Source organism: Glycine max, chromosome 17, assembly GCF_000004515.6.
Source record: "Glycine max cultivar Williams 82 chromosome 17, Glycine_max_v4.0, whole genome shotgun sequence".
Classification (NCBI taxonomy): Eukaryota; Viridiplantae; Streptophyta; class Magnoliopsida; order Fabales; family Fabaceae; genus Glycine; species Glycine max.
In genome coordinates this window covers 7178683-7201104 of record NC_038253.2, presented here as the reverse complement: position 1 = coordinate 7201104, position 22422 = coordinate 7178683, and the positions used below count along the sequence as shown (strand labels likewise).

Sequence of the window (22422 nt, the reverse complement as noted above, 5' to 3'; positions counted from 1 at the left end):
TTATCTGGTCAGAATTTATTATTATTACCAATCAATGACATGTTTATCAAGTCATGTGACACAAGCCTGTCGGCATGCAGAGTCCTGCCTCACACGTTTTAAATACCTGCTCAAAAATAAAAATATCTCGGTCATATCATACTTTTTGTTACCAATATTTTTTTTAATATTTTGTTTCTTCCATTCAATTTTTTCATTATTAACGAACGTGGTCACCAATTCCAATAATGTACGTTACACAATATTTAAATTAATTAAAAATGTGTAAATAAAATAAAAATAATAAAACAAATTCAAATAAAAAATAATTCCGAGTCGACGGAATTCATTAATTACTAATAATAAATTCAGAACCTACTTTTTTTATTTCCTACCAATATATTTAATATGCCTCCAATCATTCATCCACAAATTATCAAATCATAGGGTTATACCATTTTTCCCGGGGAAATGAAACATCTTTCCCGCCCTAAAAATAGTAAAAGAAGACAAATAGTCATAAAAAAGGAAAGGAAAAAGATTAGTTGAACATCGCTTTCGGCGAGTGTTGGCCAGAATTAACATTTGACATAACTAGCAATAATTTTTATCTTTTAAGTGATTTAGAATTTAAATTTCAATTGATTTAAGTATAGTATAAATTATATTAGAAAAGAATAACCATATTTTTTATCCTGAACGTTTTCACTTTTAGTCTTTTTTAACAAAAATTAACTATGCGGGAAGCGGTAGAAACATATTAAACAAATTATGGCGGCTAGAAACCCCCACAATTATTTTTCTCCTCTCATTGCTCTCCCTTTTCAGATCCTCTCCTCGATTTGCAAACGCTCATCAAATCTCAGCATCACCATCACCAAACCTGTAATCGAAGCAGAAATTCCAAAAATCCCAGCATCAACATCACAAACTAACAACAACAGTACAATATTTAGGATCAAGAAGCCAAAACTAGATTCCGCGATGGTCGTTGATTGTGTGCAAGAGAGTCATGTCGAGAACATGGGAAGGTGATTGTGGGTGCGGCGTTGCGACAGCTAACAGATCGGTGGCCGCGGAGTTGCGACTGCTAACATATGGGCGACCGGGGCGTTGCGGCGCAAGTCCATTATGCTCACTCTGCGTTTTTCTCCGAACTTTTGCCTCGTTCTTGAAATTCTTTTCCTTTCACTCATTGCAGGTTAGATGAAGAGAGGAATCCCAATTAGTTTAAAACTGGAAGTGATTGCATAAAAAAAAAAACAGAAAGTGACAAACTAGTGCTTCCAAATATACGATTATCACAAACCCACTCAATCTGGGGTCCTTTTCAGATGTGATTCATTCCCATCTCATTTTTTTTTTTATTTCCAGCCAACAATTCCTTTTCTTGTTTTTTATTCTCTCTCTCTCTTTTTTTATCTCAATCACACCAACGTGCTGTCGTGCTATATGGCTGCTCCTCTAGCAATCATCTTCATAATAGCTTTAGCCATTTAGCCAAATATCGACAACTTTCAACAGCCAGTCTAAAATCCGTTCTTCTTCGTTCATAATCTTTAGAAATTTTCAATCAGTTGTTGTTGTTTAAGGTTTAGATCTTTGGTGAATTTAATCATTGGATATGTGATAATATCGCTTATGAGGAATGGAGCAAAGGAAAAGATAAGGTTTCTTATACAGCAAAGCAAAGGCAGTTGTGTATTCTTAGGATAAGGATACGGATAAGGATAAGGATTCTTAAACTAAGCAGGTGAATCCTAGTGTCTATTTTATTAATTCATAAACCTTGAGTCTAAAATTTTACTTGAAAGGAATCAAATTCCTTCATATAGTACTTGAGCCAACCAGATGTTTTGATTAATGAGTTTAAAATAAAAAAATAAACAATTAATTACTTCAATTTGTGAAAAATTTAAATAAAAGATCTAATTTAAATAGTATATTTAGAAAAATAACTTAATTGTAGCAGTAAAAAAAGTTAAAGATTAAATTTAAAATAAAAATGACTAAGAGATTAAAATCTTACATGAACCACAGTAAATAGAATAAAACTACAATGAAGTTAATTTTATACTCTACCTTAATGGCATGTCCCACTTTTTCATTTCCTAGCTATATATGTGATACCGGGTGAAGGCGTGATAGATGCATTGGGGCATGCTTTTAATTTCCTAGATCTCCCAAACAAATTGTAGCATAAGTCCCATGGCCAAAGAGACTAGTGTTGTTTATCTATATCCCAGCAAATCACAAGTTTGGGGTGAGAATTTTGATCATAAAAAACTTGTAATAACAACACTAGCTGCTAATGGAAAGAAGGAGGAGAGTAATGGAGCACCTAATGACACATATCCTGCGTTTCCCGGGTGGTATGCTGATGTTTCCTGGCCAGGTAACTATTTCTTTCCAAGTCAATTACTTTCCTGATTTAGTATATTTATATTATATGATATCTACTTTATTTTAGATTTTCATTTGGTGCTTTTTTTTTGGTCGGTGATTATTTTAATACATCATTAATTGAAAAGAAGGGATGGTGTAAGAAGTGTAACAACAATAACTAATACCATATTATAGCTAGTAGTAACATTCTGTATTATTAATTATCACACCAACAATGTACAGGAGAAGCACACACATATAAAATAGAAAAGATTCTATTCCACGGGAAATCAGAATTCCAAGAGCTTCTTGTATTTGAGGTACCTTGTTCTTTGTTACCATATTCCATACTTTTATAATCATTTGATTTGTTCATATGTTTTTGTTATTATTTGATTTTATTCTAACTTTTCCTAACCCTTTCATTCATCATTTAGTCTCTATAGTGAATGGGTTACTATATAGGCACAATCTCTTGTATCTGGTCATGTATATTATCACATTAATACAAATTGGAAGTAGTTTGTGTACTTTTTCTCTTATAATACTGTCATTTGTTCAAGAAATGTAGGATGATCTACGTCTGTCTGCAAAATTATTTTATTATTAAATATTGATGACATCCCTGAGTGATGTAAATTGTGCAGTCTTCTAGACAAGGCAAGGTTGCAATTCTTGATGGGCATATCCAGCTGACAGAAAACGATGAATTTGCTTACCAAGAGATGCTCACTCACCTTGCACTCTGTTCCATTCCAGATCCAAAGAAGGTTTTCTCTTCACTCATTCTATTCCTAATACGCGAAGTGAAAACCTATTTAATGGAAATAGAAGCATTTGTGAAATAACACAGAAAGAAAGACTAATGTGACTTCCAAATTTGTTTAAACATTTTTTACAGGTGCTGCTTATTGGAGGGGGAGATGGTGGAATTCTTAGGGAAATATCACGCCATTCTTCTGTTGAGCATATTGATATATGCGAACTAGACCAAATGGTCATTGATGTAAGTCTTTAACTTAACATTCCTTAGTGAAATTTGACTGAAATGAATTTATAAATAAAAAGAACCCCTCTCAAATTATAGTCTTGGAACCATGCGAGTTTCTTATGCGTTTACATATACAGGTTTATTCGGAGTTTTTCCCGGATATAGCTGTTGGTTACGAGGATCCCCGAGTGCATGTTCATATCAGCGATGGTAAAAAGTTAAACCACTTGCTTTTAACTTGCATAACAAACCACACGTGTTTGAATAAGTTATGTTCTTTATACAACGAAGTTTTATGATAGTTTCTGCACATGAAAGAAAAACAGGAGATATAGAAGAGGAATGTGTAACAAGATAGGCGCTTAGCTGAGAAATAGAGAAAAAACATGATTGTGTAGAAGTTGTTGCGAGTTACCAACTTTCTAACAAACACATGCAGGAGTTGCGTTTATCAATTCTGTTCCTGAGGGCACTTACGATGTCATTATATCGGATGCTTTTCCAGCAATGGGTAAGAAAAACTTTGTTTCTGTTAAATACCAATTTAAAATTGCAAGTGTAGTGAGAAAAAGAGTAATTGGGAGGGAGACATGATGAAATTCCATTTGATGCAGGGCATAGTGCTGATGTTCTTGCTGATGAATGCTTCTTAGAATCAGTAGCAAAGGCTCTTCGACCCGGAGGAGTGTTCTCTGCTCCAGCAGACAGCCTGTGGCATAAGAACTTTGTGGTTGCAGACACCATAGCAAATTGCAAGAAGATATTCAAAGGCTCCGTTAACTATGCTTGGACCACGGTTCCTACATATGCAAGGCATTTCTTATCTAACTATATGTTTACTTTTCTAAATTTTATATATTAAGAGAAGCTTTTGGTAACAAGTGTTTCTTTGTTTTTGTTTACCAGTGGGGTGATTGGATTCATGCTTTGCTCTACGGAGGGTCCACCAGTGAACTTCAAACATCCAATAAATAAATTGAATCCAGAGAAAAATGGGGTGGCAAAGGGACCTACTAAGTTTTATAACCCAGAGGTAATCTTTCAGATCACTTGCTTGTTTTGCTTTATAAGAATTTAAATTTATTCCTATCTTGCCTTTTATTTTTGTTACTACTTCAGATCCATGCTGCTGCATTCTGTCTGCCTTCTTTTGTGGACAAGGTTGATTGATCCAACAGACATTCATAAATGACTCGGTAGCATTAAGGAATTGCTGTTAGTTACCCTTTGTTTTTGCTGTGTCGTTCTGCATATTTATGATATTATCCTTTTATTATGTTATTTAGTTTTATTTTATATTCCCTAAAATATTAGATGTTACACACGTGTATGATTATCATCTAATGTAAGGTTTGCACCTATTGAGGTATCAATGAAATGAAATCTGAAATTTAGTTTTTTCTCTTTAGCTTTAATGGTGTTTTTTTAGGAGTAGAGTGGTGTAGACTTTGCATCCTAACAATTTATTTTATGGGTAAAAGGTTGCACATGCAAAACTACTTCAAGTTTATTTATAACAATGAGAAGTTGATAACCTGCCAAGTTGTTTCTTAATTGTTACTCCTGATTATCACTCAACATATAATTTATAAAAGGTTGCGCATACAAAACTATTACAAGTTTATTAACGCCTACAAGAGAGGTACATTATAACATGGAGTTAAATATCAAAAGAAGAACACATCTCTAACAGGGTAAACACTGTTAGAGAGGAATTTGACTTGTATCAAGATCTTTTGGGGACATGGACATTATACACAAACCGTAAGGTAAGACGACAAAATATATATAGCTTAAACTTGATCCAATATATCTGTATTGCACACTATAAGCAATATAAGAAATCTATGGACATCATAACTTGTTAATATTAATTGCAAAAACAAAAACCTGTTGAGGTAGGAAAAAACAAGCTGCCAATTAAGCAAGGACCAATTTAGAGGGTGGATCTATTTCAGAGGCTCGCAATAGGTTGTATTTTTCACCATTACCCCAAAGAAATTAGCAATGAATGACGAGCCGAATGCTGGGGTTGGTAAATATTTCTACTCAAATCAATTGTACCATAAAATAGTACCAGTGTCATATCAATTCAATGGTTACGCGAAATTCCAATGCTTTAATCTCCTTTTACAAGGATGCAGCCCTTGCATATTAGCAATGTCATGAATTCTGCAAAACAAAAAGATTCCAACATTGGAGATTCTCATCCATTTTCTCTCTTAAATTGTAGTCTCTAGTTAGCGCCGAATAGTAATTAACCCAACAATGGTATTTTAATGTTTCTTTACACCGCTTATGGCAGTTCATTTTTTATCCCAAATTCCAGCATTTATGACCAAATACAGTACAAATGCAAAAACAATGTACTAGATCTAATACACGTTATATTTCTTCTCGATCCCTTTCTTTGATAATCCCCCACTATATTTCTTCCTCTTTTGTGCTTAGGCCTCATTGTTTAATACCCCCGTCCCCTCTCTTCCCACCCCAAAATTGAATAAATAAAGGAGCTATATTGAATTACTGTAGAGCTCATTGAACAAGAATTTACTCTGTGAAGAAAGGACCTACAAGAAATTTGAAGATTAAAATGTGGCAAGAACCACTAATCGGAGTACTGTATCATTTCAAAAAATAAAATATGGATTCTTTACTCAATCATTAACTCGATTAAATAATGCAGTTTAAAATAATCCCGTGAAATAAAGATAATAAAAAGTGAACATAATGACTGATAAATAAAATGAGCACTTTACTACAGTGAATCCACTTTCCAAGTCAGCATTTACAGAAAGAAAAGCAATAGAACAAATGTTATAGAATATTCTATAGCAAAAGAGGACTTCATTATAACTATAACCTGTAATAAAATCCAATCTCATATCAGAAAAAGTCAAATCACGACCACTCAGAGACTCTGGTGACTCATTTTTTTTGGAAGAAATGAAACCCCCTATTTTTATTAGTTAAGCTGCACAGTTACACAGATGGGAAGTATTTATTTAGGTTGAAAGGCAGTGAATAAAACTCTTCACTTCTTGTGTCAGTCTTGAAGGAACGGTACTTGTCCCACCAATGTTTTCCTCTATCTTTCCTAATAGCAGCTTCCTTCTTGTGTAGTGTGTTGTCCAAGAAATATGCCACACAACCCGCAACAAATGCTTTTGATTGGAATGGGACATTGATTATATCATTGAACTGAAAAGCACATAAAATTGTTAGTGTACGTGAATTCATGACAAAAGCTAATAACAAATTCAAGGTTTTTTTATACATCACAATATCACATCCATAGTTCATAGTTCCATACCCATCTTGCTTTGGTGTGAACTGGACCATAACCATTAATTGCTGTGTACTCATTGAAGTACTGTGACACAGACAAGCCCATGAAGATGGAGTAGCCTAATACAAATATTGTTCTAAAACTGTTGAGGTTGCAGAATTGAAGAAAACTTAGACCTCCCGCTCCTACAAAAAAGGAATGAAAGTGGAGCATTACATTTTACATGCTGTTTATTGTGAGTATCAAAGTAAACCAAAAGTTTGAAACTGTCTTATGATTATATCTTAAATGAGGCATACCAACATAAGCGAAGAACAAGCAGTACAGTGCGGCAACAATTGGAGGTGGAATGGATGCAAAAACGGCTCCAAATTTCCCTACACAGTAAAGAAAAATTAGCAAGAGTTGATGAGAATAAGTGCACTAGGTTAAGGCAAACTACATATTCAAAATTACAAGCACTGCACTCAGCTTCATCTTCAACTCACCCAGAATTGAAAAGAAAATCATAAAACCGGCAGATATTTGCACCACTCTTCGACTGCCAACACGAGTTAAAGCCAAAAGACCAGCATTTTCTCTATATGGAAACCAAACAAATACCTCATCAAACAAGGAAGTTGTTTCCTCTAAATTGAAGCAGCGTATACAAACAGAATAATTTCAGTCTTACACAGATACAGAGGATCCATTGCCAGTTCCAAACAATCCTGATAATAGAATGCCAACTCCCTGAAGAGAAGAAACAAAATGCAAAATCATCAGTATAATCAATCTACTTTAAATTACCATTATTTTTAAGGATTAAATTTAGATCAAGTTCCTTATATCTTTGTCATTAAATTCATAAATAAATAATGATGTGATAATTTTTTCTTATTCAGAAACATTTTTAATGTAGGCTATTTAATGTTGAAAAATACCTTCACATGCTATTGTTTGATTTGAAAATTAGATGGCAAGGAACTTGATTTAAGTTTTGTTCTAAATGCAAAAAAATTACTTAAGATATTTATATGCAGAAGTATTAGCTAATTTGTACCTGCCAACCGATGCCGCGACTAAGAATAGATGGTGGTAATGGTGTTGCACTTGCATACCGATAGACAGCAATGAAAGCTCCACTGGACTGCTTGTAACAAATGACTCGTGAATATATAAATTAATTCTAGTGAAGCAGTACGATTCAATAATAATGCAAACTAGCAACTGTATAACACTAACTGAATTAAGCACTAGTATAAAATGGAAGCCAGATAATCTCAGTCAGTATGTCATCAAGCAAGTAGTAACACTACCATGTGCAGGGCCAAAATTTAGTGAAATATGTATTAATTATTACTACTTCCATCAGTGAACTGCATAAAAAAGTATTGCACTGGTTTATATAGCTGATAAACTAAGAAAAAGAATTTAGATCAATCTTCCCCACCCCCACCCTTTTGGTTCCATTGCCTTATATTATCCTTCCAGACATTCATTAACATACCAACCATAGTCTCCAACCTAAATTACCACATTTATGTAGTAATTATTTTCATATTGTTGCTAAAGTTATCTTATAAAGCCATTATATACATTTAAGTGGTTAACAGTACCAATATGGTTCCCAATTTTTAACCTCCATTCAAGAAAACCAAATAAGCCATTTTCTACATATGCCAAACTACTGATAAAATTTCTCTCAGGGTTAAAATCCTGACTTCAGTACTATATGCTTCTTCTAAGGGAGCAGAGAAAAAAAATCTATTATGATGCTAAGCTACAAGATTTGTAAAATTTATTTTAAGAAAGCCAGATAGTTTCTCTAAAGATCAATTGTATCCAAAAAAAAATAATACTGATATGATATCCTAAATGTCTAGCTGCAAAGCTCTTATAAAATACACAGAAGAGACAGGAAATTATGAATATAAAAGCTAAGAGAATAAATATAAATGTATTACATAGGAAGGATGATACCAATTAATTAATAAATAAAAGGAATTCTTGTTCCGAATTAAAATTAGATAGAAAAGATCTAAAGAAAGAAATTACCTCTACAAGAGCAACAAAGGATGCCATCATCATGGCAAAAGCTTCACCTGCATCAAATGTAGGTGCTCCCCATTGAAATGGATATGGAACTCGTATCCTGCAAACCCAAAATACATGTTGAATACTTCCCCATAAGTTTCAAGTCACAAGACTATGATTAAATAGTAAATTATCAGTGAATAATAAATTAATATCTCAAGGATGCAACAGAGTCCTGCATAAAAAGGTTCTTCACATTCAAAACTACAATCAGATGGTAATCACAAGGCTAAATCAAAGTCAAAGCATCTTGAGGTTCTTCACATTCAAAACTCGGATGTGAAATTTCACCAAATCAACTAAGAGGGGTCTCACCAGATAGCCACAAATCCAAAAGGCACCAATCATAAAAATTTAGTATACTTAAACAGGAAATCATAAGAATAAATCCCCATAACCCCCCAAATCCGCAGAAGGTACATTTTTAAATTTTATGAAGCAATCACATAGACATAAAATATTATAGTGAAAAATCACACCCCAATTTATAGTGAAAAAAAAATACCATTTAGAGTAAGTAGTCAATGAAGTTCCACTACTAACCATGGGGCAGATTCTATTAAACCAGCTCGATCTGTGCGACAGGTTGACTGTGTTTTAGGTGCAGCATGATTGTATGCCCCTCCTACAGTGAGCAGGTAAGCATATAACCACACAATTGCAATTGTAAATAAAACAGCGAACCGATCAAAGACATGTTTTCCTGCATGTAGCACATGGGGTACAAACTGCATGAAAACCAATAACTGTCATTTAAAAAGTTTCATAAAAGCCATCATGCCATAAAAAGTAAAGAAATCAAGTGAATAAAATGAACTGAGATCATGATGCTAAGAGTTTTTGACACTCTAAAGAACTCTACCTGTGAAACAAATACTAGTAATATAAGCTCTGGCAGTCCAATCTCTATACATTTAGCAACCTACACACAAGCCTGGGATCAATATTGAATTCTTTTAATATATTAGCTTTGAACCCAAGCAATTTAAATATGTACTTACCCCAGGAAAGCCCAACTCATAAAGCCCAAAACCAACAAGAGATACCAAAGGAACTGCTGAAAGTGGACTCAAGAACCTGAAGAAAGAAGTTGGACTTACATCACTTGGGAATATTACACTCTATTGCAGGAATGGTAAGTTCTTTTGATCTATTCAGTTCACAGGGACTACATTGTTGATACAAATTACATCGCACAAATCACTCCAGCATGTCAGTATAATATGTACTTCAAACAATTTCAATTCAGAGTAACAACTGACAATGAGCATACATGGCAAAACAGGCCCTGAATCTAGATTACACATTTCAATTCAGACATTTTTCAACCACATATGAAGACCATGAAAATATAATGCAGCCACTTACTAAGAACCTGAGACCAACCTTGCAACATTACGCCAAAGGCCACTAAAGCCTAGTACTATTTGAAGAGTTGAAGCAACAATAAGAGCACCTTGGGTTGCCCGCATTATCCTCTTGAATTTCTGAGTAGAAGAAAAAATAAAGCCAAAAGTCGGAGGAAGAAAGTGATAAAACTGCTCATGTGCACCAAAAAAACAAAATAGAGATAAAATAATTCCATCAAATAAGCATCAGGATCCAATGTCATATTCAGCTCCGTGATTTAAAATTACACTCTTTCTTTCTTATATAAATTGTCTCCTTGTAATTAAAAGGTATGCCACAAGCAAACCAGGAACTGAACCCAAGACCGTAGTCTTTGCACAGTTGTAATGCATTGATTAACCCAACCCTCATTAGAAAACTATGCTCTTATTATTTCAAATAGAATAAATTTGCTAAAAATTGATGCAGAATACAAATCATGTGGAAGCCTCTGCTTAGCAAGCATATCAACCACACACAATTTATAGAAAGGAATTGTTCCAGTAAAAGACCTCTATAGGATCTGGCTCATCGCTGAATCGACCAGAAAGAATAATAGAGATTGTTGTTGCAACATAAGTATAAGAGCCTCCAATTACTGCAGGCAATCGAGTTCCAAACAGAGTTTGCAGCAATGTGTTAATTCCAGCGACAAAGAGTAGAGTTTGGATAACTTTTGCCTTCTCCTCCTGCAAAAAATGGACTTTCAATTTTCTTCTTTTTTTATACGTAATAAATTTTGGCTAGGAGAATAGTGCAACTTCAATCAAATGGTTGGATAACCCTTTCAAAATTATTCCATTTGAAATTTAATATGGTATCTTAAGTATATTTAATTTGTTAATGCTTACATTGCCACCTCCCATCTGGGGAACAAGAGCAGTGGGAATTAGCACAGTTGTACCCAGCATCACAAGATAATGTTGAAAACCAAGAAGTATGGCCTCAGCTGCATCAGAATTGCACCAAATTTCTCATCAAATTAAAGAAAGAAAAAGAAAAACCGTATATCTTGGTCATATTTTCAACAACATAAGCCCAGGGAAGTAGTAGTAGTTACTTAAATTTCAACAAATTGACGTGATGTCAGAATACAGCATTTAATTTATCCATAACACCCACATTGTTCAATCAAAAGTTGTTGAGAGTTGACTGCAGGCAGTGTTACTTACAAAACGCTCCAAAATTTAATAAATGAATAATAGTTTCTTGATCAAAAAAGAAAATAAACATATTTAATCAGTAAAAAATTTTAAAATTATAAGTTTATAACATCAGGAGCCATAAATAGAATTAAAAGAACTATCAAAAAGTCTATAAAGTACCAAGCCCGGATCAGGAAATAGTCACAACTTACAAATGGGAAAAATCAAAGGTTCCAATCCAATTAGTGCCACAGGTAAAAAAAAAACCTTCGATTGCATTTTCATAAATTAGAACCCCAAGTCCCTAAGATAAACAAAAATAATAATAATTAAATTCAAAGTTCAAAATTATGAGGCATGGCCAGTGAATTAAACAACCAATTATTCTTTCCCCCTGATCTCCCTTAGTTTCCTCGACATGCCTTCTTAAACATAAAATTAAAATCGGTTAAATAATAAGTTTTATTTTTCAGCAGAATATTTTTGTCACGTCAAAGCACCTAAAAGGAAAGAATTTACCGAAAGCCACTTTCAATAATTAGAAAAAAAAAAAACAAACAAACAAAAAAAAATAGACAGCACGCGCAAACAAATATGTCAGAATCTCAAAACATGCTTTACGAAAGATAACAGAAGAATCAGGTTCAAAGTTAAGAGCACAGAGAAACGGAATCTATGATGAAAAAAAAAAGAAAAACAACTCACGCCATGGAGGAGGACTCGTAATGCAGTAAGAAACATTCGGTAGCTGATCCTTCGGTGGATGTGGCTGTGGCTCATCGATCTTAGGTGCTGGAGCTCCACCACCTCCTGCCATATCTCTCTTTCTTTCACAGTGTTAGAAATACCAATCGGAATTCTAAAGGAGACGAGAGAAATCACACGCACTCTCAGCAAGGAAATGAAGGAATCAATGAATCAAAACGCAAATCTGAAACAAAATTACAAAACACACTCTAAAAAAGACTCAGCTACCTAAAAATGAGTGGCTATATTGAACAGAAGAAGAAAATAAAGGGAAAAGTGATAGAGTAGCTGTGAGTATGAGAGTACGTACTAGAGACTAGAGAGTTCCCTTTGAGTAAGTAATAGTTACGACAATAATTGTGAAGTTTAAGAAAAGAAAGATGGGGAGAAATTACAAAAGCACCTTTTAACGATGTTTGAGGGAGCAAAAACAAGGGGACTTTAAAGTCAAAAACTCAGGTACCCCACACCAACCACGAAATAAATGGAATAAAAAAAATGGTTTGAGCCAGTGAAAAAGAAGAATGAAAACCCAGACGGTGGTGGTGTTATAGGGTAGTGTAGGCTGTAGAGTGAAGAGTAAAAGAGACAAGGAAACGATAAACGCGAACACGGAATGAACTAAACTAGAGTTTCTCTCTCTCTCTTCCGTCACTTTCTACCAGATACCAGAGTCCTTCTCTCTCTCTCTCTCTCTCTCTCTCGGAGTATGCAATGTATGACCACGGGTTAGTTACACAGTTCTAGTAGAATCGTATTTTCATATTCATATACCTCCAATTTTACTTTCCGACAATTTTTTTTCCCTGTTGTCGTTCGGTTGCGACAGTGGCATATGACCGCGCCAAGTATAAGCAAAACCGAGGTTCGTGTCATGATGGTAATGATTTGAGAATAACTCTTTTATACAATAAATGATTATCGTTATTACATAAGAAAAGAAAAAGTAATAATATAAATATTACTCCAATAATAATAAAAATGTATTGTGAAATCTTATTAATTGTTTAAACAATGATGAATAATGAATTTATTATTCGTTAAAGGAGGTGAATACTGAATACTACTAACACTTATGCGAGAGTGGGGGACAAAGATCGCTAGCAGCCCTTCTAAACGGCACTGTGAAACCAGCTAGAGTTAATGAACATTTTTAAATTTTAGTTGAGATTATTAATTCTTGCTAGAATTAGTAAAGTCTGCAGAGTTACGAGTTTGAAAATGTTTAACAAAAATAATTAAATTGGAGTTATGGTTGATAATTCATTCCAAAGAGTTGGACATGTGAACCAAAAATTGGGAGAGGTTTAGGTTGAAAATGTTGAAATGACCAATGGGGCGGGGAGAGGAAAGAGGATGATCACGTGGCGAATATTAGGGCACCCAAAAAACCTAAAACATAGGATAGAAGGGATTTATTAGTTTTTTAAGACATACTAGTAAGAAAAAGCAGTAAATTAAATGCAAAAGGAAAAACATGATTGAAGCGCAAGAGAAGAGAGTGAGAGGAGCGCCGACAAATGCTTATCCCCGTACTATGTTGCTTTGGCTGTCCCTTATTGACTTCCAACTGTCATCTTTAAAGTAACCATCAATAATAACAGTATACTACTAACAAGAGGAAAACAAAATATTTTACATTATTATTATTTAATCACAAATACTCATTAGAATAAATTTATTAAAGTTTACACTAAAAGTCTAAAATATCATAAATAGTATACCGATAATAATTTTAATTAATTAAGACGATAAAATAAAATTTACACTGAAGTTGAATGAATAATTGTACTGTTAGGCTTGAAGTTTGGGTTTTAGGTGAACGCAAATTCTATAACTTTTTTTTATTCGTTTGTTTTAAGTATGAGTGTTCACATACGGAAGAATTACTTAAATTCGAATTGATTGAAATCGATTTAAAGAATTTAAGCTGAATTAGTTATATATTTGAGTTAAAATTGAATTAAATTTATTTAAATTGTTTATGTACAGATTAGATTATGAATTTAAGTTGAATTAGTTATATATTTGAGTTTAAATTATATATATATATATATATATATATATATATATATATATATATATAATTTTGAATTTTTTTAATATATATCGGGTTAAATCAAGCCCGTTACTGGCTTCTAGGTTAGATCACTGACTCATCACCTCAACCGGATCAATGACTAGACTAGGTTCCATAACTTTGTTTTAGAATATTATTTTGATGGTATTAAATGAATCAATTTTACTATTTTCAGATATTTGATAATATTGTGTTGATTATATTGGATATTTAGATGAATCATGATATAAAATAATAGTTATAAGAAAAAAAAATCAAATTTAAATAGATAACTCGTTGGCATTGTAAAAATCATACCAAACTAAATCGATCAAATTTGATTGAATTAAGTTTTAAATCTAGCCAAAATCGATTCGAAACGGCACACTAACACCACCTAGGTTTAAGGTTTATTTATTTTGGTATAAGTCTTTAAAATTTACTTTTTTTTAAAATTGTTTAAAAGATTATTCCACAGCAAAAATTTAAATAAGTTTAAAAATGTATGGAAACTTTGGAAAGAGTTACATAAATAACTTTATTTATGTTTGAAAGATAAACTTAAAATAGACGCATAAGGTTAAATTACTGTAAAATGAGATGAGTATGAATAGACATTTTAATGGTAAGAATTTCATCCTTATACTTCTTGTTAAACAAAAAATCATCTGCCCAATTAATTAAAATGTTACTTTTAGGTTTTAATTAATAATAACATGATTGTATGTTAATAGTGTATTTTTGAGGGTGTAATACACATTTTTATTATTAAATTAATTTTACAAATTTCTTTAAATCATTTGACTATTTTTCATTAATAATATTGGCATGAAATTTAATTAAATGGAAACGGAATATTAAATAATACACAATTAATATTTTAATAATAAAGTAAATTATATTAATTATCCCAAATATTTTATAAAATTACACAAACGTCTCTGTTTTTATCTAATCCTATAACAATTCTCCTTAATTTTTTTTAAAAAAATACAATGACATGTCATTATACATTAGACAAACCTCTCGTATAAAAGATGTTACTATAAATGTTAAAAAAAGTAGAAAAGATTTATATAATTTTACGAAATCTCGTGTATTATTAATGTAATTTACTCTTCATAGTATTGTTCAGCAAAAAATAATTCTAACAGACTAACAGTTGTAATTTTTTAAAAAAACATTTTGATTGTTTTCTGGATAATTTATTTACGTAAATCTCATCAAACAGCACCAAAAGTCAAAACACATAAAGAAAGTAAAAGCCAAACACTATCTTCCAAATAGCAACGTAGTAACACGGAAAGTGAAGCTCCTGCTATGCAATAGCGCACTAGCACCAAACTTTGTTACTGTACAAGGAATCTTGCAAGTAAGTGAAAATCTAGGAGTATATTATAAGAAACATTGCTTATAATAAATATCGGATATTTTTTGTGTTTTTAATATAATAAATATTTTAATATATATATATAATTTTATTTTTCCTTTCTGATACAACAGACAACCCTAATAAAAATATTTCAATAACCGCTTGGCCTAAAAATTTGCAAAACAAGAAAAAGGTCATGCACAAAAGTTTTTTTTTTCCTTTTCCTTTTTCTTTCTCGTTAGTTGTCCTTTTATCTGGACTTGGATACGTTGTCGCGAGAGTTGAGTTAAGGAAAGGCGTGGCAATGTGGAGTGACATGCATGAAGATGCCTTTATGATCAAGTCAGAAAGTGAGGGGCATATTTTTAGTTCATTGTGGGTTCTTCATTATCTCTATATGCTCTTGATGAATTTCAAGTGTGGAAAGAGAATCAACTGGAGTCACCCTTCAAAAGTCCCTCGTCTTCGTCTTCACTCTAGAAAGAAAAATCACAGACTGAATCTTTCCTACGTAGATCCTGACCGAACTAGGTACGTGTTGTTGCCATCATTTATTTCAAAATTAAAATTGATGTTATATTAATTAATAAACTTACATAATTCTATTATTTGATATGTATATCAATAAGTTGTTACGTTAGTTTGAGTTTGTGTAAAAAAACACTATTGATTCGAATCTTAGAGATTGAAAGAAGAGACACGAGTAAAATTTATCAATTAACTTTTTCAATAGAAATTCGTGAAGATAAATTTTTCACACTAATATTATGGTCATAAATTAAAATAAAAAAAATTGGCTTGTATTTATTAATTACATATCTCATGTTTTTGGTTGGCATCATTGCTATTTTTTTGCCAAGTATAAAAGAATCGCAATTCTCCCTCAAAATTATTTGTCCTAAAATATGTACTTTTTTTTAATCTAGGACAAAGTACCATAAAAATACCGTGGACAATTTTTTGCTTAAAAAGACGCCGATTAATATAGTCCATCGTGCCTTTTTAATTTATTTTTACATTGGTAATGCATGCATCCTTATCCCAAAAGGCCAAAGGTGCGAATAATCGAACTGGATCAGATTCTGGTTTTGTTCATTAGAAAAACAAAAAAGTTATTCATCAGCTAGTTGACTTTATCAAGCTAAAACTGTGACAGAATACGAAGCTGAGCCTTTCTATTTATTTATTGTTAGAAATCTATATAAACTGGTCAATGGCATACTTATGATTGAGGAGCGCTAAGGAGAATTTAAGCAGTTCCTAATTGATCCTAACTGGCCCACATTATAGGCCTAAATTGGTGGTACAAATGACACACACACTTGAATTAGGGTAATTCATTTGGTGAAGTCTACTTAATTTTATGATGACTGAACGGGGTTGAACACGGCGAATTGAATGAGGTAGGAATATCTGCAAAGATTTTAAAGTTGTAATTATCAGATGAGATTTTTGGCTGAGTAAAAAATATATTATAACAGAGAAGATACTTATAACTGAGTTTTGGTTTTTGTATCTAAAGGTGAATATTGACTTTGGGCTATGGTAACAATTATCAACTTAAGTTGTTTCTAATTAATTAGCAACTCCATCTTAATTAGCGTGGGATGTGGGAAGTCCTAACATATCTATAGCCTTATCTAAGATTAACGGCCAAAGTTGATCCCGGTTATGTTACATGATTTAACATAATCTTTCATAATGTGACAAGCTAAAATCTTTAGACATTTTTAGGGGACATTATAATATAATGCGTGTTTACTATAAGAAAAAATAACATATGTCTATGAAAGTCTTTTTATCTACATACATAAATCAATGTAGGTAAAACTCAAAAATACTTTTATATACAATTAGTTAATGTGAGTAAAATTCAACAATTTATATCTATTCTTATTTGTTGTAAGTATATTCATTAAAACTAATAAGACTTCTACATATAATTATTTTATGCAAATAAAACTTCATAAAACGTATGTCTATGATCAATTATTGTAGATTAAACTCAAAAGGATTATTAACTACAAAAATTAAGTATAGAAAAAATTCTAAAAAACTTATATCTACAATTATGTGATGTAGATAAAACTTCATAAAATTTGTACAAGTAGATTGGTGTAGGTATAACCGAAAAAATCTTATCCCTATAATTATTTGGTGTAGATAAAATTATTTTTAGACAATTTGAATTTGAATACTAGTATTTTTTTAATAAATACTCAATTTAATCTCAACAAATAATCATTCAATTTTTAGTTAATAATTATTCAAAATCACAAAGATAAATATATTAATTAATAGTTTTAAGAATTAATTTTAATTTAGATTAATATTATTTTATGGATTAAATTAGCATACTCTTGTTTTTAAAATATTAAATATGCATGAAGGATTAATTAATAAAAATGAAATATATTATTTAATAAAATTTTAATTAGGTATTTACTCTTATTTTATTTTTTTCACAAATCAGGATCACTCTATCGTGTCATCATTCATTTTATTAGCATTTTTGAATAACATCACGCCTGCCTTTTTTGTTTGGGGTTTCATCACGAATGCTACTACCGCCAACCAATTTTAGCTATCGAACTTGACACCGTGAAACTCAGTCTGTCTCTCTGTCCAGATTTTTGTTTTGTGTTTTCATGTGTTTTCTTGGGCTTTTAGATCTGTGTCCAACTCTCCTCAACAAAAGAGCATATAATTTTTATATTAACTATATAGATTCTATGAAGGATTTGTGAATTTCTAATTATATTAAGTGCAGAAATTACATGAAAATATACTCACATCTTCCAGGAACAATCAGTGTGCTGTTCACTGAATGTGTATAAAGTTTTAATTTCTTTTATGCCATATTGAAAGATCAGTTGGACATATTATTGGTCTACAACCTGTCTCTATTTGAGAGAAGAAAAAGAGGGAAATAAATATAGTTGAAGCTTGGAATTCAAGTAAACCTCTAGTTGTCTTTTTTTATTTGTGTTTGTATATATAAATAATAAATAATAATAATAGTTAAACATCGCCTTTCTTTTCTCTTCACTTGAAGACATATCAAAGTCATATAGGTGGATTATTATATTTATCCGATAACCACAAAAGTAGGTATTAATATGATAAAGCAGAAGGAATTAATTGCCAAATCTTAATCAAAGTATTGATACGTATTAACCCCCCTTCCAAAGCATGTTTAAGATATTGGTGTGGAAAACAAAAAACAAAATACATGTTTAATTCAAAAAAATAATTTTGCGACAAAAATAATTTTGTTAAAGAATTAAAACTCATACAACATTTTAAACTTCAATCCAAAAATCTACAAAAGAAGACAAGGGGCACAAAGGTAGCTGTGGCTATCAGTCTTACAAGGGATGTTCATATAAACACTGAGCCTTTCTCGGTCTTTCCCATGCAATGTCACGAAACCTCTCTGTCTTATCGGTCTTCGAAACATGAGATAGTGATCTCTCTCGTTTTCTTGCTCCCCATGTGGTGAGGGGAAACTTAAACACATTCCATTTGACCATTTTAGTCTTTTAACAATATTTTTATGGCTTTATATTAATTAAATACATTTCACATTTTTAATATATTAAAGATATTTCTTCATTTAATATTTACTTTATAAAGTATTTAAAGGATTAATAAGAATATACTACTTCTATTCATTTTTGGAAATCGTTTAAAATTGTGACCTGAAGATACTACTTTATAGGGACATTTAGAAGAACTCATAAAAAACAATGTTTAATTCTTATATTCTTTTTAACTTATTTTAATAAATTTTAAAGTGATTTTTAAAACTATTTTTTTTCTTTTTTATTTACTTTGATAAATCTCAATCAAACTTTTTACATAATACAAAATTATTATTTACACATCTAATTGAATTAGTTACAAAAGTGAAAGCTTAAGAAGATACACCTCAATTGTGTAGCTTTACCTTCCGGCATTCATTATTTAAAAGCATTAATAATTCATTCATGATTTTGTTGACGTAATACGATCTGGCAGTGCCCTGTGTATAGGAAAATTAATTTAGTCCTTGCCTAAAAAGATCCATGTCTAAGTTGCATAATTGCAATATTTAATATTACATGAAAAATATATCACGACTCCATCTACATGTGTCATTAGCAGTCAGTCATTCACGTCACACGAACAAATCACTATTAAATTTGAATATATATCGTATGCCATTTTGTTTTCCATGCAACATTACGCCAATTTTCAAGTGTTGGGAGCTTTGGGAGTTGACAACTGTTCTCTTGATAATTTCTTTTGTAATAATGACTGGGTTACAATACAATAATACTAACAAACAGATAAATACATCCTCAGATTATTTGTAAAAAAACAAACAACTTTATGATTTTTTAATAGAATCATTATATTATAAAATTAAAAACTTATTTGTTTCTTACATAAAATTTTAAAATAAGTTATATTTATTTTTTCAGAAGTATATATATATATAAGAACTATCTTTAAATTTAGAGCCTGGTTGTTTTTTAAATCGGTATATATGATTTCTCAAAATCCACTTCCCGCTTACAAATTAAATTGCCGTCATTCAATGCAGGATTTTAACGGGTCATATGTACTTTTCTTTTTTTGGGAACGATAGGTAAATTTTTTGTCGAGTAATAATTCACCGGAATAACTATTCTCACTACACTTTGTTATTTTCACTATCACTTTTTGAAAAGTAGTGGAAATAAACAAAAATACCCCAAAGGAAGATTCTCTCTCACATGCTATTCTCTCTCTTGCTTTCCCTGTCATTTCTCCCTTTCCGTATAAAACATTAAAGTTTACTTTTTAAAAAAATATATTATTTTTTTAAAAAGAAAAATATAACAAAATTATAATTCTATTATATAAAGATAATTATACAACAAAATCACAATTCTATTATGTTATTTGAGATGAAATTAAATATCATAATGGGAACACAATTTTGTTATGTTACCCCATCGTACAACGGAATTGTGTTTTTATTATGTAATTTGAGGTTAAAAATATTAACAATGGAATTACGATTTTGTTGTACACTTGTACAACATAAACATAATTCCATTGTTAATTGTTTTTTTCCTTTTATTGCATAACATTCATTGTACAAATTTTTAGGAGATAATTTTGGAATATGACTAAAGTGCACCCCGTGGGTAATGCCATTCGCAAAATAGATAGTGCCAATAGCAATATCCTTAACAAGGCCTATTTTGGAGGATAAGATGTCTCATTTGAGTCCAAGCCTAACTGTATGATATAACTATGTGGACTTGGCAAAGATTCATTTGCCATGAAGATTGAAAATTATAGGCGTTTTTTTTATTTAAACCCCTTTACTAATGAGTACATATCCCCTCTCCTTTTAAATTTCCCAAAATACCTTCCTATTTCCTCCTTTTTTTTAATCAAATAATTCCTCTTTCTTGTCAAGGACCTCTTTCTTTCTTGTTTTCAAAAACATTATTCTCTAGTGAACCCCCTCTTGTCGCACCTTGACTCCTCTTTCGTAGAAAAAAATATTCCTTTTCTGTTTTTAGTTCTTTTGTGGATATTGGTTCTTCATCGGTTCCATATTCAGCTTAAAAGCACAATGGAGATGAGATGTAAAAATAGGGTTTAAAGAACAATGAAAATGAAAGATGCAAAAATAGGATTTAAAGAATAATGAAGACAATGGGTTGCAAATATAGGGTCGAAAGAATAATGAAATGGGGTGAAAAATAAAGCTTATATATTGTTTTAATATCAAAGGGTATATTTGGTAAAATAAAAACATAAAAGAGGAAATGGAGTGTATTTAATAATAATGCGTTGTAAATAGTAAGAGATGCGTTATTTTGTTCTGGGTCTCGCTTTTGGGTTTTAGGCTATTGTGAGTCCTAAGTGCCTTAGGATCAACCCATGAACAATGCTCTACATCTTGGGCATGAGTCTAACTTAATCAGTAACATGATAATTAGGGCCACTCTAGTGATGTCCAAGTTGCCCCATGATTTGTAGCTTGGACCTTAGATTCCATAAGACCCTAAAAGTAGATATTGTGATACAAAATTATACGATTTCCTCTTGTTGGTGGGCAATAATAGCTAGTTTGAGTAATAAGTGAGAATATTTATTAAAAGAAGAAAAAAAATAACGGAGATAAATAAAAACTTATGCTTAATCACTATGTAATGGAGATAAAATAAAAACTACTAAATACTACTCTTTAGGAGTATATATTTTTTTAAAATGTAAAATATTTTTATAAACTTAAAATTAAATAAGAATTAAATTTAGCAGTGGCAGTTGGAAAGCAGTATAATGAAATTTTCTGCATGATTACCTGGAACCGCAGAAAGAAAGAAATTTCACATGCACTTTATTACTTGCCGCAATAGGTGTTGGAACAATAGAGGACAACCTTAACTTATCCATTATATGCCATCATGTGAACTGTTTCACTTGAAATTACTACCATACCCTTAAAATAATAATAATATTTACTAAAATATTAAATTCAAATATACTACATAACAAATATCAGTACAACCTCACCCTTAGAATAATAAAAATATTTAACAACAATTCTTAACAAGCTAATTACGGTTCAAATTCTATTTATATAAATTAAAATAACTATTTTAAATAAGAATATTTTTAGGTACTAATATTATTTAATAAAAATATTTTGGAATTTTTTCTTGAACACAGTAGTTTTAAGAATTTATTCTTAATTTTTATCCTTTTAATTTTCCCATCATTATTTCTAAATTAAAATTAATACTTTTTATTTATTATATAATTTATATTAAAAAAATCTTTACGAAAAGTGAGTAAAGAGTACCAACAAGCATAATTGGTAAATTGTTATGTTATTTAAGCATGTTGAGAAATACTTGATTCTTTAGCTTGTGCATATAGAAATAATTATATTGAGTGAGATAAAACTTATCTAGATAATTTTTATATTTGGAGAATTGATTT

At 31.2% G+C, this 22422-nt stretch overlaps 2 protein-coding genes across 9 annotated transcripts; one reads left to right on the top strand and one right to left on the bottom strand.

The window, feature by feature from the left end:
* On the top strand, window positions 1-4763 carry LOC100792085 (spermidine synthase-like). 3 transcript variants are annotated; one of them, XM_026126300.2, is made up of 10 exons: window positions 1-1732; window positions 2095-2374; window positions 2608-2684; window positions 3012-3134; window positions 3266-3370; window positions 3493-3565; window positions 3795-3866; window positions 3970-4168; window positions 4262-4388; window positions 4475-4763. In XM_026126300.2, the coding sequence occupies exons 2-10, from the start codon at window positions 2188-2190 to the stop codon at window positions 4523-4525; spliced, it is 1014 nt and encodes a 337-aa protein (XP_025982085.1). In that variant the 5' UTR covers window positions 1-1732; window positions 2095-2187; the 3' UTR covers window positions 4526-4763.
* Window positions 4764-6090: 1327 nt separating this feature from the next.
* On the bottom strand, window positions 6091-12735 carry LOC100791553 (nucleobase-ascorbate transporter 6). Of its 6 annotated transcripts, none has more exons than XM_014769680.3 (15): window positions 12312-12735; window positions 11960-12113; window positions 10961-11058; window positions 10622-10798; window positions 10107-10207; window positions 9722-9797; window positions 9583-9642; window positions 9264-9448; window positions 8682-8778; window positions 7687-7773; window positions 7318-7376; window positions 7133-7224; window positions 6944-7021; window positions 6669-6829; window positions 6091-6556 (listed from the first exon to the last, which is right to left on the bottom strand). In XM_014769680.3, exons 2-15 carry the CDS (start codon window positions 12069-12071, stop codon window positions 6338-6340), a joined length of 1602 nt encoding a protein of 533 aa, XP_014625166.1. In that variant the 5' UTR covers window positions 12072-12113; window positions 12312-12735; the 3' UTR covers window positions 6091-6337. The 6 variants fall into 6 exon arrangements, with proteins under 6 accessions (XP_014625166.1, XP_014625167.1, XP_006600655.1 ...); XM_014769681.3 differs by having other exon boundaries at window positions 11960-12081; XM_006600592.4 differs by having other exon boundaries at window positions 11960-12077.
* Window positions 12736-22422: the final 9687 nt, after the last annotated feature.

Coding starts and splice junctions, on each gene's coding strand:
- LOC100791553 (XM_014769680.3), bottom strand. CDS start 12,071: ATGGCAGGAGGTGGTGGAGCTCCAGCACCTAAGATCGATGAGCCACAG. Junction 9,643..9,721: donor ATGAGTTGGGCTTTCCTGGG/GTAAGTACATAT, acceptor GCTTGTGTGTAG/GTTGCTAAATGTATAGAGAT. Junction 8,779..9,263: donor TTAATAGAATCTGCCCCATG/GTTAGTAGTGGA, acceptor TTGGGTTTGCAG/GATACGAGTTCCATATCCAT.
- LOC100792085 (XM_026126300.2), top strand. CDS start 2,188: ATGGCCAAAGAGACTAGTGTTGTTTATCTATATCCCAGCAAATCACAA. Junction 2,375..2,607: donor TGCTGATGTTTCCTGGCCAG/GTAACTATTTCT, acceptor AACAATGTACAG/GAGAAGCACACACATATAAA. Junction 3,566..3,794: donor GCATGTTCATATCAGCGATG/GTAAAAAGTTAA, acceptor AAACACATGCAG/GAGTTGCGTTTATCAATTCT.